We start from the raw sequence: 16,069 nt of genomic DNA on the forward strand, positions 1-16,069 counted from the left end.
TTGGATGAATTCTGTGATGCTTATGAATCTGCGCCAAGTGTCCAAAATGAAAGACAAAATGAACATTTTGTTTTCTCCCCCCCCCTCCCTCCCTCCCTCCCTCCCACTCACCATATGATCACATGCCTCTGTGGAATATCCTCAGAATTGGAACTTTATGTAGAGACAAAAGGCCCCAGGACTTTCTTTGAAATGATTTGCCATTGTAATCTTTTCATATTACTAAGTGGAAAAAATATTTTTATAGGACATGAACTGAAGTCATAAACTAATGTGTTGTCTATGAGCTGAAGTGCGTACCATGTCCTAACTCTTCTCTTTCTCTTACCCTATCTATATCAAGCCACTTTCCAAGAAGCAGATGGTGATGGAGGAGAGGAGAGGAAAGAGAAATGAATTTGTTTTGGTGCATTTATAGCAGAGAAATCCAGTTCCTTGTGTATAGTTTGCAGTGTACCAACAGTAGTCTGTAGTCTCTGTACAGACCAAAGCATAGATCGATGGATGAGGATATCAGTAGTGAAGTGAGGAGAGACCTGAACCCTCAGAGCCAAATTATTATAGCCTCATTCATACTTCGTAGAATGGCGGTGTCGCGTGCCAAAAATCTACTTGCTCACAATCACAACTCGTCGCGGATACAACAAATCTCATTCAGTCACCAATGAAAGTAAGATCGTTTTTGACATTCTCCTCCACTGGGGGGTATGGAGGCCGGGTCTTTGCCTCAGGTTGATGCAGAGCTCTGGAAGTCCTTTATGTGAGGAGTGTGAGTCAGTGGTAGAAGTGAACCAGCTTTGGATAAACAAAACAAAACCAGCAGCAGTCCCCTGTGTCCACACAGCACCCCATAAGGGAGTTCTGTTTGGGCTCCCATGCATCACACAGCCAGCCTCATAGGAGCAACGCTCTGTTGAAACATAGAGGGGTTTGGTTTGGACACATCTCATAGGAACCAGCAGGAGGGGCCCTGTGGTCATTAGAACTACAAACCATTTAAGACTGACCTCCATTCATTACCAGTGAAAGGTTTTTGTTTACGCTGTGTTGTTTAATGTGTGTAGTGACTTTACCTGTATAGCTACTACGGTGAGGGGCAACTGGGTTGACTTTAGTTAGACTTGTGCATAATCAATTCAATGTCCAGAGGCTAGCTGTGCATCTCTTTGAATAATCCATTCATTTAATATTTTGCGATCAAGTGGTTCAAATCTTTACACCATTCAAAACCATGAAGATGACAAAAACTCATTACACAAAACAACATTGAATACCGACATGGCACTGCGTGACACAGCACAGTCAAAAACTGTGTGGCCTTCCCCCATTGCACACCTAGCGTCAATCATCACTTGCCAGGTACAATGGAGGCTATGCGCGTGACATCATTGCACCCTGAAGTTAAAACTACTTTCTGGCCGTGACAGCCCATACATCCAAACAGAAAAGTCTGATCTGATTGTATTAAACAACGTTAAACTCACCAACATGGCAGCTGTACGGAAAGCTTGAATTATCCTCTTTCTATCTACAAAGTGTATGTTTCTTAAAAATCCACCGTAGACGCGCTACTTTCTGTCAATATATTCTGTGCAGGTGATTTTTGTAAGTGTCAGAGTTTGGAAGCGCTCGTTTTCAATAACGCAACATCCTGCTGCCTCCTGCATCATGTGACCATTGCGTGCCGTGATTTCCAACGAGCACTTCCAAACTCCAACGCTTCCATGCTGCTCAATGTTTTGGCACTCAGTCTAGATGAGGGGGCGCGTCCTGGTGGAAAAGTGACGCATGTGCATACTCTCTATTAGAAAACCACCCACTGTGATGAACCTGTGGTCATTACCAAGGCCACACCTTTGCACAATGTATTAAAATAAAACAAAACAAAATAAACATAAATTGTATTTTGGCTCCAACAATGCTCCAACCCAAGTTTAATCACACTATTGTTTGGTGAGATACTGACCTACCGGCGGGGCTCAGTCCCCAAAACATGATTTACGATTCTGTGCCTATCGTACATAACTCGGGCGGCGCTGAGTCGGCTCAAGCGAACGTTGCAACGATCGGCACGGCAACTTGCTCGCTTTAGCTTACTCGGTGGTGCCTCTCGTGGCTCCAGTTCGCTTGAGACGGCGCGCTTCCGAAACTATACTTTATACAAAAGTCTGATTAAACGTGGGTAGGTCAGTATCTCACCTACCAATCAATAGTCTGATTAAACGTGACGTCCCATTCAGTGCATTGACAGCATCCAAAATGGGCGGTATTTTCCTATAGGCCTACTGCCTACATGATAGCAATTTTAAGGAAAGTGCAACAACACAACCACGGGCACACCTCCAGGTGCAAATAACGGAGTCGCATTAATGAATAGTGGGTACTGCGGCCGTACGATACCGTGGGTATCTTGATACAGTGCCAGCTGCCTTGTGCGTAATTCACGGGTAGCGGGTAAGGCTAACGGGTAAGGCTTCGCCCAGGATAGGGCCCCTAATCCATTGTCCCGATGTGATGCTTCTCTGTGCAAACTGTATACAGTGTCCACCCATAGTGATCCCATCCCCTATACATTGTCCATTCAATCACCCAGACCCAGACCCTGAGTTGGAGTGAATTCTTCCTTCCGCACACTATACAGATCTTCCCCAGTGACGTCCACAACATTTAAAGTTGTACAATGCAAAATCACAAATAACGATTTTTAGCAACCTCTGCTGGTCACTACCGTCACTGCATACAATTTCCGTAGTCCTCGATTACCCAGAATTCCATTCGTTTTCACCGGAAGCCGGAAGCGTTTCAAAAAGCGATCTTTTAATTGTTTTATACTATCTACGGATCGTTTCTCTTAGCCAGTGGAGCATTAGTTACCATGAGCTGTGCTTTATTTTTCTGTTCTTTTTCGATCTTCCAATCCTACATTCTCTTAAAATCAGCGTGAGGTTCCTTTTTGTTATTAGCGCGCTAGTTCCTGGCCAAACAGGAAACCGTTGCGGTAGTTCCTGGCCAAACAGGAAACCAGTGCATTTCCGCCTCCGTTTTCCGGCCAGATGACGTCATTTCCCCGGGAAAGTCCCCCCCTTCACCGTTCAATAGTAAATATATAAATAAAAGGCTTCCGGGGGTGAAATTCATGGAGTGGGTGTTGTGAAACTTTTGCCACTCACAAAAGATATACAATTTAACTTTATTTTTGTTGAAAACGTTACCTAGTATGCCTTTAAGAATCTCTTGCTGCTTCCAGTACCAGTACCATCTTTATTCTCTCAGACTTCCTTGTTATTTCCACCGCATAATTGATTACCATCGCTATGAAAGCTAGGAATCATGTCTTGTCCATACAGATATTATTATGTACATTCCCCTTTTCCTCCTGTTCTCTTTGTTCTACCACCATATTATCTTTGTGCCCCTCCGCTCTCTTTACAGCTTCTGCATACGACATTCCCCTTTCTGTTCTCATCCTGTGTACCTTTACCTCCTTGATTTTCCTAGGGCCTGTATAATGCTCTCCTCCACAATGCATACACTTTGCTTGTACTTTACGACACGACAGTGATAGGCCGAATCGTCAACAACGACGAGTCTGACTATAGAGAGGAGATCAACTCACTGGCACTCTGGTGCCGGGAGAACAACCTCGCTCTTAACGTCGACAAGACCAAAGAACTGATCGTGGACTTCAGGAGGCCGCGGAGAGACCATGCGCCCATCCTCATCGACGGTGCTGTAGTGGAAAGGGTCAGCGAGTTCAAGTTCCTCGGAGTACACATCGAGGAGGACCTCAAATGGGAGACGCACACCACACACGTGAGGAAAAAGGCTCAGCAGCGACTGTACTGGCTCCGCCGCCTGAAGAAGCTCGGAGTAGGACATTGCATCCTCAGGCTGTATTACAACAGTTCTGTTGAAGGCATCCTAACAGGCTGTGTCACGGCCTGGTACGGGAACTGCACTGCCCGAGAAAAGATCAGCCTACAGCGAGTAGTGCGATCGGCAGAGCGGATAATGGGAGCTCCCAGCGCTCCAGTAACTGTACAAAAAGCGGTGCGTGGTCAAAGCCAAGCGCATCATCAAGGACAAGCACCACCCAAGTCACAAACTGTTCAAACCCCTACAACGACCGCGACCGGGCAAGGGGCTCTACCGCAGTATCAAGAGTTCCACCACCAGGTTCTGGTACAGTTTTAATCCGGCTGCTGTCAGAATGCTGAATGAGGCATAAGCCTTGTTCAGCAGCCTGACAACAGGCGGCACTGTCCAGCTGGTCGCAGACTTTTTTCTGTCCAGCTGGTCGCAGACTTTTTCTGGCTCTTCCTGAACACACCTGTGGATTATACCAGGGACAAATGACTTGGACTTAGCTCCCCCTCGGACATACCTGTGGACTACACCAGGTACAAATGACTTTTTGTTGCACTCCCTCATGGAGCTACTTGCGGATTATACTAGGGTCAGTCCACCCTAGGTGGACACGCATTGACCTTTTGCACCTTAATCCCATGTATAACGCACTGACTTTTTATTGTGCTCTTTTTTTCTCTAAGCACCTTAACGTCCATAAGTATATCATGCACAGTATAAGTATATATCATGCACAGTATACATACATTGCTGCTATGCTCAGGCACCTTAGTTTTTATTATCTCAGGTACTTTGTAAATATGTAGATAACTTGTCTGGCCTTCTGTTGTTCTCTTGTTTTGATCTCCTTCCCACTTGCCCCCCACCCCTCTTCTTCTCCCCCCCCCCCCCCTCTTCTTTCTATGGAATTAACGTTGCGATGGGAATGATGTACAAAAACGAATTTCACCCACTTTTTTACCTTGTAAACCTGTGATGTGACAATAAAACTGATTCTGATTCTGATTCTGATTTACAGTCTTCTTTGCAGTTATCTTTACCACACCAACCACATCTTTTGTTACCCCGACATACAGCCGCTACGTGCCCGTATTGTTGAAAGCAATAGCATCTTAGTGGTGCTCTCTCATAAGGCCTGACACGATAACTCATATACTCGATATTCTGGTAACCTCTGCTGTATTGGAGACAGGCAGCTTTATAGTGCAGTCCACAACACAGGAGCCAATCACCAGCAGGCTCTACCTAGTAGTTAGCCACTTACATTCAGACACCAATCAGTCACCACTCCACCATCGGTAGTCAATCAGCCACTCAATCACACATACCAATGAGGGAACACCACACAGGAAAATACACATGAGACCCTATAGGATCATAACAGACGTGACCAATTAATGTTGTCTTGTCAAGGTGAGCTGTCTCTGAATATGTTTTCATATTCATATCATGTTGAGACTCAACATGAAACTATTCATTAGGGTAGTCTAACTTTTCATTATGTGGTCAGTTATAGTTGACTTGTATGTACATTTCCCACCGTAGGTTACATACCCTTCGAAATGAGTCTCAATTTAACTGTGCACGAGCACTCATATGCCAGCATCATAGGTGCGCTCCAATTCTTGAATAGCACTACACCCCTGGCCAGAGGGCTTCAAATGTGGATAGACAGATACAGGATTAGTGATGATCATTAAATACCAATCATAGTGAATTTACATTTGTGGTTAAAGGGTTCATTTAAAACCAATGCATTCCAAGTCACACAAGTGGTTGTGTCACACAAGTAACACAACCATTGCATTTGCTTCCAATTCATAGGGTTAGGGTTATGTCCTTGCCATAAAACAGCACCCGCCCGCCCTGACCATCTGTACTACGGGCGCCCTGCCCCCTAGCCGCGCAGTGGTCGCGTGTGTTGTTGTTGTGCAGATGGGGAGATTTCAATGGCGGCCGCGTCGTCTTGTGTCGGCTGTGTTCGGTTTCGCTCGGCGGTGCTCACGCTAAAGGGAACAAAAGTGTGTTCCCATAATGTGGTGAGTTTGTGCTGGCTGCAATTAATTATGCTCCGAATGTGTGGTGAGCAATGAGAAGTAGCCTACGCCACCTGTAAATTAATCGCGCACGTTGTGGTTTGTGTGGTTAGTGACATGTGATATGTTGTTGTTCTGTTTAGTGGGAAAGAATGTAAATGATGACGGAATGGAATGATTAAATGAATGATGACGGAAGTGAATGAGTGAATGATGACGGAAGACAGGACTTTTGTCTAATGTAGTATAGGATGGTTCACTATGTAGAGTGGCACAAACAGTGTTTGGCAAGATTACTGCTGGTGTAATCTCAAGAATTTTTTAATCAGCTGATATCTCATCTATTCAGATGACTTTAGATTTACACTAGTTGATTACTCGCCATTGGACAAAAATGTCCTTGGTACAGTAGAAGTCTATCCGATTGCTATAAATACATTTAAGGAAACAATATCATCAGCCATCAACTCAGTATATTTCAACAATATAGAAGGACTGTATACTTATAGTCCCTTTTTGTCTCCGCCAGGCCGAAAGGCATGGCGAGAGAGTATGTTTTACCCCCTGTCCGTCCGTCCGTCTGTCCGTCCGTCCGTCTGTCCGTCTGTCCGTCTGTGGACAGCTAATCTCCCGCACCGTTGGCTTGATCGCAGCGAAACTGTGCACACACACTCCCTGGATGCCAATTCAGAACCTCTGCCCCAATTTTTTCACATGGCCCTGTTATAGCGCCACCAGGAGGCCGCTTTTTGCTAAACACATTTTTTCACAGTACTCCTACAGATTTTGTCCAAACATCACGCAAATCGGTACACAGTATCTCTATAGTCATTAAACGAAAACTTTCTTTCAGATTTTTCATATTCCATCCTGATTGGCTAAAAATGGCTTCCAAAGTTTGCAGGACTGCTCCGTTTTGAACAAAATGCCTCAAATTATGAACACAGCATGCAATTTCCGTGCACGCACATTTCCACCATGCCGAGGAAGAAATGCCACTTGAGATTTTTCTAATCAGCCTCATGGTGGCGCTATAACAGCCCGATTCGTGTTTTTACCTATAACTACACCAATCTGTGTAAAACTTGTATGCGCACTCCCTAGAGGTCAAGGAAAAACCTTGCCCTGGATTTTTCACATCTGCTTTTTATAGCGCCACCAGGAGGCCGACTTATGTAAAACTTATTTCTTTACATTACTCCTTCCGTTATCCAAATGTCACGCAAATCGGTACACATGATCTCTATAGTCATGTGATCAAGACGGATCTGTTAAATTTTTCATATTCCATCCCGATTGGCTAAGATTCACATCTAAAGTTTGCAGGAGTGGCCAGTTTTGAATAAAATGCCGCAAATCATGAACGCAGCGTCCGATTGCGGTCCCAATTTGCAAGCACATTCACACTATGTTGAGGAACAAATGCTACCCTTTTAACATTTGCCTGTTATAGCGCTACCACCAGGTCTAATTTAGCAAAACAATTTAACAAAATGCCTGAAATCATGAATGCAGTGTCCGATTGCCGTGCAAGGCCTAAGAAGAAATGGCACCCTTTTCACATTTGCCTATTATAACGCCAACGGGAGGCCACAATAACCTACCTGACCTGGCGGAGACCTGTGCTCCGAGGAGCACTTTTTCTAGTTTTGATCATCTTATTGATAGTGTCACAGGCTCGCTTCAAACGACACTTGACTCTGTTGCTCCTTTAAGAAGGAAGGTAATAAAGCAACAGAGGCTAGCCCCATGGTATAACTCTGAAACTAGAAACCTCAAGCGAACGTCACGTAAACTTGAAAAGATATGGTGTTCAACCAAACAGAAAGAATCCTGTAAAGTCTGGCAGAATAGCCTGAAAATATATACTGTAGGAAGACCCGCTGAAATGCCAGAGCCACTAATTATTCATCCTTAATAGAGGAAAAAAACAACAACCCTAGGTTCCTTTTTGACACTTTAGCCAAGCTGACAAAAAGTCATGACTCTACTGATCTGCGTATTCCTATAGCTAGATGATTTCATGAGTTTTCTTTATGGTAAAATCAATACTATCAGAGATAGTATTGATAACCTACTACTCTCAGCTTCTACTGGACTGTCCTCAGACGTTGTATCCTCATACATGGCTGTGCGACCTAATGTATACTTGGACAGCTTCTCTCCAATTGAGCTCTCTGAATTCACTTTGATGATTTCATCTTCCAAACGAACCAATGTCTCTTAGATCCAGTCCCAACTAGACTACTTAAAGACGCCCTGACCCCGGTTGGTGCATCCTTACTCAATATGATCAATATGTCTCTGGTGACAGGCTACGTGCCACAGTCCTTTCATGATAATGATAATGAATTTATTTGTACAGCGCTTTTCTTCAGGCCGCAGTGCAGTAATCTTAAGGCCAGTCTACACCAATGCAACTCCTTGCAACAAAACCATTTTACGGCCAGTCCACACCAATGCAACTCCTTGCAACTGCCATTTGAGATAATGGTTGCAAGTAGTTGCAAGGAGTTGCAAGGAGTTGCGTTGCGAATCATTGGTGTGGCTGGCCTTTAGAAAAAAGCAAGTTGCTTTTGATTCTATTACCATGTGTAGTTTGGCGTTTTATTTTGAGAAAAGACTTCGGAAAAGATTTTGAAATTGAGTTTGAAAACTGGATAGTGTCGAGGCAGCGAGATTAGTAGGCAATCATCCTGGACGGATGATTGCCTACTAATGACATCATCCATGGGGATTCCACAATAGAAATGAAAGCCTTTCTCTTCCTGGAAAGTTAGCATGCTGAAATAGGGTAAAAGATATTGTTCTTGAAGAAAAAATAAAACATAAAAACAAACGGTCCACAGCCCAGTGAGCCCACCTCTGAGACACAGAGCAAGTAGACAGAAATGGTACCATCTTATAATGAGCATTTGTGAGGAGTTGGACCAATTATTTTAAGATAAGGTTGAAAAGTGTTTCTTTGAGAGTTATGTGATCTCCCTAGGTGTCCTGGCTGTGCCGGAATGTTGATATTGTTCTGCTAACCTTCACGAGTAAAGCACCTATGGTGTTTTAAAAAAAGTGAAAGTATCAATTCCACCATGTAGAAATACCCTGTTACAAGTAAAAGTCTGGTATTCAGAATGTACTTGAGTAAAAGTACAAAAGTAATGGCATCAAAACATACTTAAAGTGCAAAAAGTAAAAGTACTCATTACGCAGAATATCCCATTTCCAAATGTATAAAAATGTTTCGAAAATGGCCGATCTACAAGCTCATAACGCGCCGCATCGCGATACGTTAGTGAGCTTGTAGATCGGCTATTTTCATATAGCCAAAGCATAAGGCTGAAGTGGTAAGGTTTGTTTTCTAATAATCCAAATCAACAAATTAACTAGTAACTCAAAATTTCAAATAATTGTAGTGGAGTAAAATGTACAATATATACTTCTGAGATGTAGTGGAGTAGAAGTAAAAGTATTGAAGATTGGAAATAGTAGAGTAAAAATACCTCAGAATTGTACTTAAGTACAGAACTTGAGTAAATGTACTAAGTTACTTTCCACCACTGAAAAAGAACAATGTTGTAAGTCTGTTTGTCCCCCAGTTTAATCACACAAAGGCTTGGGTTTTACAGTAAGTTTGATGGTGCATTTTAATGACAAATGACCACCCATAAAGGAATGTCCCTGAACCCTGCATGTAATACACAGTGAACCACAGCAATATGTCTAAATAGCATTAGTTCCATGATGCTTCAGAGTTTCAGCATACACTATTGGATCTGGAAAGATGCCCACAAGCACTTTAAAATAATGAAGTATAAACACAGTCTGATCCCTATGTACGTCCTCTTGTATAGCAGCCCTTCACAACCCAAATACAAGGTTCATTTAGCAGACATACAAACAAGCAGACCAAGTGTTTTCTTGTTAGATGACAAAAGCTCAACATCGCCGCTGTTGGGCAGGAACCTTTGAATCTCGTCTTGCGTAGCCAGACTTTCAGAGATCTCCGCCTACGGAGGAGACATCCGACTGTCTGGCTATGCAACACTACTGGCTATGCGAGACTACAGTACTTGCATAGCCACTTGTAGATCTGCTATTTTCAACAAATAGGGATGGCAGGTTGAAAGTTTGTGGCTTCTGTAAATATTGTATTAACAAGAGCTTGTGAGTAAAAAGTAACGGTTTTGGACATACAATGTTTCTGCACATAGCTACATAGCCGGCTAGGGTGCTGACCATGGTGCTGACCATGGTGCTGACTATGGTGCTGACTATGGTGCTGACTATTTAGGCACCATAGTCAGCTACATAGTCAGCACCATAGTCATCACCTTAGTCAGCTACATAGCTACAGTACATAGCTGACTATGGTGCTGACTGTGGCATTTTTGGTACAGCTCCCACTCCATCGTAGAGGGAGCCTTTGCCTGTCAACGGGTTCCCCCACAGCAGCATCCTTTCCATCCTGTGCTGGTCTTTTCCTCAAGCAGCACATGGGATTCTTCTGTGACTTCCAACTTGGCCATCTGACTTCTGATACCAATGTAATGACTGGTTGTTTGCTTACTTGAAGTATCCATGACAATGGCTTTAACAAACAACTATTTTTATTTACAGCTTGTAAATCACACATTAATTCCCATAATACAATCTCAAAATGCATTCCTTTATACAAATACAAAACAATAAATAGACAATTACAGAACTTAAAGGGATAGTTCACCCCCAAAATGACTTTTTTCCTATCGATTAGTCACCCCATGGAGACTTGAATTCATGGATATTTTTTTGTTTTTCTCGCATTCGTAAGCCAATCATTTGATGACCGGCAGCAGAAAACAAAAAAGACTCTCCTTTGTGACTCCTACCGGAATCACTGCCTACCAGTCCGCTGGTCATCAATTTATTAGGAATTATTATTATTTACTCTTAGGAATGCGACAAAAACTAAAGAAAATCCATGAATTGAAGTCTCCACGGGGTGGCTAATCAATAGAAAAAAAGTATTTTGGGGTAAACTATCACTTTAACGTGCCTTGGATGATACTGGGAAATCTACTTCCACCTTCAACCCGGGATGTTACAATAATATTTGTACGCGCGCACGCACGCACGCAATCTCTCCCCCTTGCCTTTGGCGTGGCGGAGTTAATCAAAGCAGCATACTATGCTAGTTGTGGGATCGCTTTAGTGATCACACTAATGTTATTTGTGGGATCGCTTTAGCGATCACACTAATGTTATCTTCACTATTTATTATTATTATTATTATTATTACCCCCGTTTTTGGGGTAATTTCAATGGAGAAATGCCATTTAGTGACGTCATAATGCATAATGCCATTCTAGTGAATGGTAATGCCATTCTAGTGACGTCATAATACTGATGTCATTGTATTATGACCCTACTATAACACTACTAACACTATCAATACTCAATACCAGCTCAACATTCTTAGCGATCCCACACTGTTTCTTCAGGAACAGTACTTTCTAGTTTATGTTACTGCTGCTATTGCAGCAAAACATTTAACAGAAAACTTCGAATGAAACTTGAGAGGCGTTGTCATGTCACGTCGCAGATGTCACATTACAGCCATGACGTCACCCAGGTGAAACCATTTATTGTTGTGTCGACATCACCTACAGCTTGATGTACAGTACGCCAGTGTTTATATAGCCTGGCCTGAGAGAAAGCCCTTCGCTCCTCATCAGCATTCAGAATTCCCATGCCATATCATCGGTGCTTCTTCAGCAGCAAGCACACAAAAGCTATGCTGTTCCCCAAAAGAGTTTCAGTTGGAAGAGAAGGCTTAATACACACCTCTTCCAAACAATCAGTTTCTGAACATCTCCAGCAGTGCGAGCCATGAGCAAGCCTAGCCCTCCTAACCTGGTCACCGATGCATCAGTTATCCACAATCCAGAGGTTCCTGCTGCCTCATCCTTGCGGGGGATGCCACGGTCAGACGAGGAGGACAATGAGGACCTGAACAAAACCTTGGGGGTCCAGCGCTTCCAGCAGATCCTCACCCCTGCCGCTGTCATCCCTGACGACCACAACTACCATGAGGAGGACATTGAGTACAATCGTCACTCCTCTCATCACACCCACCAGCCCCTGTCCAAACTGCCCTCTGAGGGACGAAGAAAGAAGAATGGCAAGAAGAGAAAAAAAGACAACCTAGTTCACAGCGGGGGCCCCATAGAGGAGGGAGAGGAGGAAGAGGAAGAGACAGAGCAGGCCAAGTATCAACGCATCCCAACTGACGAGAGCGAGGCGCAGACCCTGGCCTCAGCCGACCTGGACGGAATCAAGAGCCATCGTTTTGAAGATGTTCCTGGTGTGCGGAGACACCTGGTCAGGAGGAGTAGCAAGGGCCAAGTGGTCCACTCCGGAAAACACCACAAAGAGCCCAGCAGTCGCAAGCATGACCTCATCCCAAATGAGTTGTTCGTGGAGCTGAATGAGTTGATCATGGACAAGAACCATGAGTTGCAGTGGAAGGAGACAGCTCGCTGGATCAAGTTTGAGGAAGATGTGGAAGAGGAGACAGACCGTTGGGGTAAGCCCCACGTGGCCTCACTGTCATTCCGCAGCCTACTGGAACTCCGCAAGACCATCTCACATGGGGCGGTGCTGTTGGACTTGGACCAGCAGAGCCTGCCTGGTATTGCCAACCAAGTTGTGGAGCAGATGATCATCTCCGACCAGATCAAGGCTGAGGACCGTGACAACTTTGTGAAGGCGCTGCTGCTTAAACACAGTCACCCAAGCGATACGAAAGACTCCGACACCATAACGATTGACACCGATGTACACATCGATATTGAGAACCCATCACTGGGTGCGGGCATATCTAAACATAAGCTGAAACTACTGGAGAAGATCCCGGAGAATGCCGAGTCCACACTTGTCCTTGTGGGCACTGTTGACTTCCTGGAGAAGCCCACCATGGCATTCGTCCGACTACAAGAAGCAGTGCAGCTGGACTATGTCCTGGAGGTCCCCGTGCCCGTCAGGTTCCTTTTTGTACTACTGGGACCCCCCGACACTAGCATGGACTACCACCAGATCGGACGCACCATCTCCACGCTCATGTCTGACAAACACTTCCACGAGGCAGCCTACATGGCAGACAAAAGACAGGATCTACTCAATGCCATCAACGGCTTCTTGGACTGCAGCGTCGTACTCCCACCCTCTGAGATGGGAGGGGACGAGCTCCTCCGCTCGGTGACTCGCTTCCAGAGGGAAATGCGCCTCAAGAGGGAGGAGGAGCACGCAAAACTACTGTCAGAGGAGGCTGTTACTGAGCCTTCGAAAAAAACAGATGACCCCCTGAGGAGGACTGGACGCCCCTTCGGAGGACTCATCAGAGATATACGCCGCCGATACCCTAAGTATGTCAGTGACTTCAAGGACGCCCTTAATGGCCAGTGCATGGCTGCTTTCATCTTTATCTACTTTGCCTCACTTTCCCCAGCCATCACATTCGGAGGCCTGCTGGATGAGAAGACGGGGGGGCTCATTGGTGTGTCTGAGATGATCATGTCGACCGCCATAACGGGCATGGTCTTCAGCCTACTGGGAGCCCAGCCGCTGCTCGTTGTGGGAATCTCTGGGCCGCTGCTTGTGTTTGAGGAGGCCTTCTTCTTGTTCTGCAAATCGAACAACATTGAGTACCTAACGGGTCGCGTGTGGATCGGCTTCTGGCTCATCATCATTGTGGTCATCACGGTGGCCTTTGAGGGCAGTTTTCTTGTGTGCTACATCTCGTCCTTCACCCAGGAGATCTTCTCCTTCCTCATCTCCCTCATCTTCATCTGGGAGACCTTCGTCAAGCTGGTCAGTATCTTCAATGAGCACCCGCTGGTGCGCCCTCCTCTTGTCAACAGCACTGATGGGAATTCCACGATGAAGAACATAGCATTGCTAAGCAACAGCAATGTGCCCATCACTCAGGGCAGCGGGCAGCCCAACACCGCTCTGCTCTCCTTGCTGCTCATGGCTGGGACATTCTTCATCGCCTTCTACCTACGCAAGCTCAAGGACAGCGCCTTCTTCCCCGGAAGGTTCCGTAGGATGATAGGTGATTTTGGAGCACCTATTGCCATACTCATCATGGTGACGGTAGACTATAACATAAAAGACACCTTCACAGCAAAACTGAACGTTCCTAGTGGCCTCTCTCTGACCAGCCCGGATAAACGTGGCTGGCTGATCAGTCCAGTGGGGTCTGATGAAGAGTTCCCCATCTGGATGATGTTTGGTTCTGTGCTGCCTGCTTTACTGGTGTTCATTCTCATCTTCATGGAGACCCAGATCACCACGCTAATAGTGAGTAAGAAGGAGAGAATGCTGGTGAAGGGTTCAGGTTTTCATTTAGATCTGCTGCTCATTGTGGTGTTGGGGGGAACCTCTGCCCTGTTTGGTCTGCCTTGGATGGCTGCCACCACGGTCCGCTCCGTGACCCACGCCAATTCCCTCACCATCATGAGTAAGGCCGTTGCCCCCGGCGACAAGCCGCGTGTCAAGGAAGTGAAAGAGCAGAGGGTCACAGGGCTGCTGGTTACCATTTTGGTTGGCCTGTCTGTTGTGATAGGTGACCAGCTGAGTCTGATCCCTGTTGCGGTGCTGTTTGGCATCTTCCTCTACATGGGTGTGATGTCCCTCAACGGCAACCAGATGGCGGAGCGTATGGCGTTGATGTTCATGCCTCCCAAGCATCACCCTGACCACACCTACGTCCGCAAGGTGCGTACGAAGCGGATGCACATGTTCACAATCATCCAGGTGGTGTGTCTGGCAGTGCTGTGGGCTGTTATGTCTACCCAGGCATCACTGGCCTTCCCCTTCTTCCTCATCCTCACAGTTCCTGTTAGGATGTTCCTCCTCCCTCGCATTTTCACTGCGGGAGAGTTGGCATCTTTGGATCCAGAAGACACAGCGCCGAATTATGACGAGATGGAGGGGCATGAAGAGCACACAGATCTGCACTTGCCTGAGTAAAGTACAATAAGCCCTCGTTCACTATACTCTTAGTAGACACACAAACCTGTCAGTCACTAATTAACCAAGGCAGGGCGGGATGCCTCGGAACTGTAGCCGTTCTCAGTGTAATTTGTATTCTTATCACTGTGTCCTCTCAGCCCTGCTGATCCATCTCTGCACATGTACATAGGCACGGTCCACAGTGATCTGCCACTTTTAAGTGGGTGAATTAGTATGATGATAATCTTAGATCTTAGATTATATTTCATGTTCAAATGGGACTCCATTTGAATCAAACAGGACCTGCAGCCACGGCTAGGTAAAACACAACTGATGTATCAAAGAGCATGCCACAAGATTTCCACCTAGTTACCACCTGGTTACCATCAGGCCGTTGAACAAGCGCTGAGCCTGCCTGTTGCCAGGCTTCCCTGACGACACAGGCCGCCACACAGGATAGTTTTTCCGTGTATATATAGACTGCAGATGTGCACTGTTGCTGCTGCACTGGCACTGTCACATTGTTATCATATCTGCTGCTTTTAACGGCCTCATTGTATTGATATTTTCCTTTATTTAATGTTTCGTTTCGCTCGGCTGCACTCGGCTCCATTCGGGTTCACTCGGGTTCCACCTGATTGGCCAACATGAGCTGTCAATCATAGAAAAATGAGCGAGGACGCTGATAGGAGAGTTCATCTTATGAACTCCACAGAAACGCCCAGACAGGCGCTCAGGCCAGACTCCTTCCTGATATCAAATGGAAATGAGATTTCCGGAGGGAGGGGTTTACCAGGCTAGGGCTGTCCCCTCATAATCGAATAATCAATTAATCTTTTTTTTTTTTAAGGCTCTGCGCACAGCCTTTGAGATATTTAATGGGGTGGCATCCTCAGGTGGGTGTTTATTATTACTATGTTAAACTTCAGGAAAAAAACACAGTCAAAGTCGGTATTACCAGTTCAATCTCGTTTACACCTGAAATTCAAACTGGTTTTGAATTTTTTACACCGGCCCAACCCTAGTCGTCTGTTCACAATCTCCATGGACAAGAACAGTAATAATTTATTTGCGGGTGGCATTGTGTCTTTATTGCTGCATTAGCAACTCCAGTTCTTGGGAGATAGCATGAACCACTGCACGCCTATGCTGTCCCAGTGAAGCTCTTCACTGTT

The 16,069-nt window shown here is 45.4% G+C and overlaps 2 protein-coding genes across 2 annotated transcripts in view; both read left to right on the forward strand.

Annotated features, from left to right (window-relative positions):
- Positions 1–16,069, forward strand: part of tprg1 (tumor protein p63 regulated 1) — a 701,399-nt gene that overhangs the window by 413,081 nt on the left and 272,249 nt on the right. The gene's annotated exons all lie outside the window — the stretch shown is intronic.
- On the forward strand, positions 11,769–14,912 carry LOC308086892 (anion exchange protein 2-like; the record flags this gene model as incomplete). The annotated part of the gene is made up of 1 exon (XM_080430534.1): positions 11,769–14,912. One exon carries the CDS (start codon positions 11,769–11,771, stop codon positions 14,910–14,912), a length of 3,144 nt encoding a protein of 1,047 aa, XP_080286660.1.

Source organism: Gymnoscopelus braueri, assembly GCF_963280865.1.
Source record: "Gymnoscopelus braueri genome assembly, chromosome: 6".
Lineage (NCBI taxonomy): Eukaryota > Metazoa > Chordata > Actinopteri > Myctophiformes > Myctophidae > Gymnoscopelus > Gymnoscopelus braueri.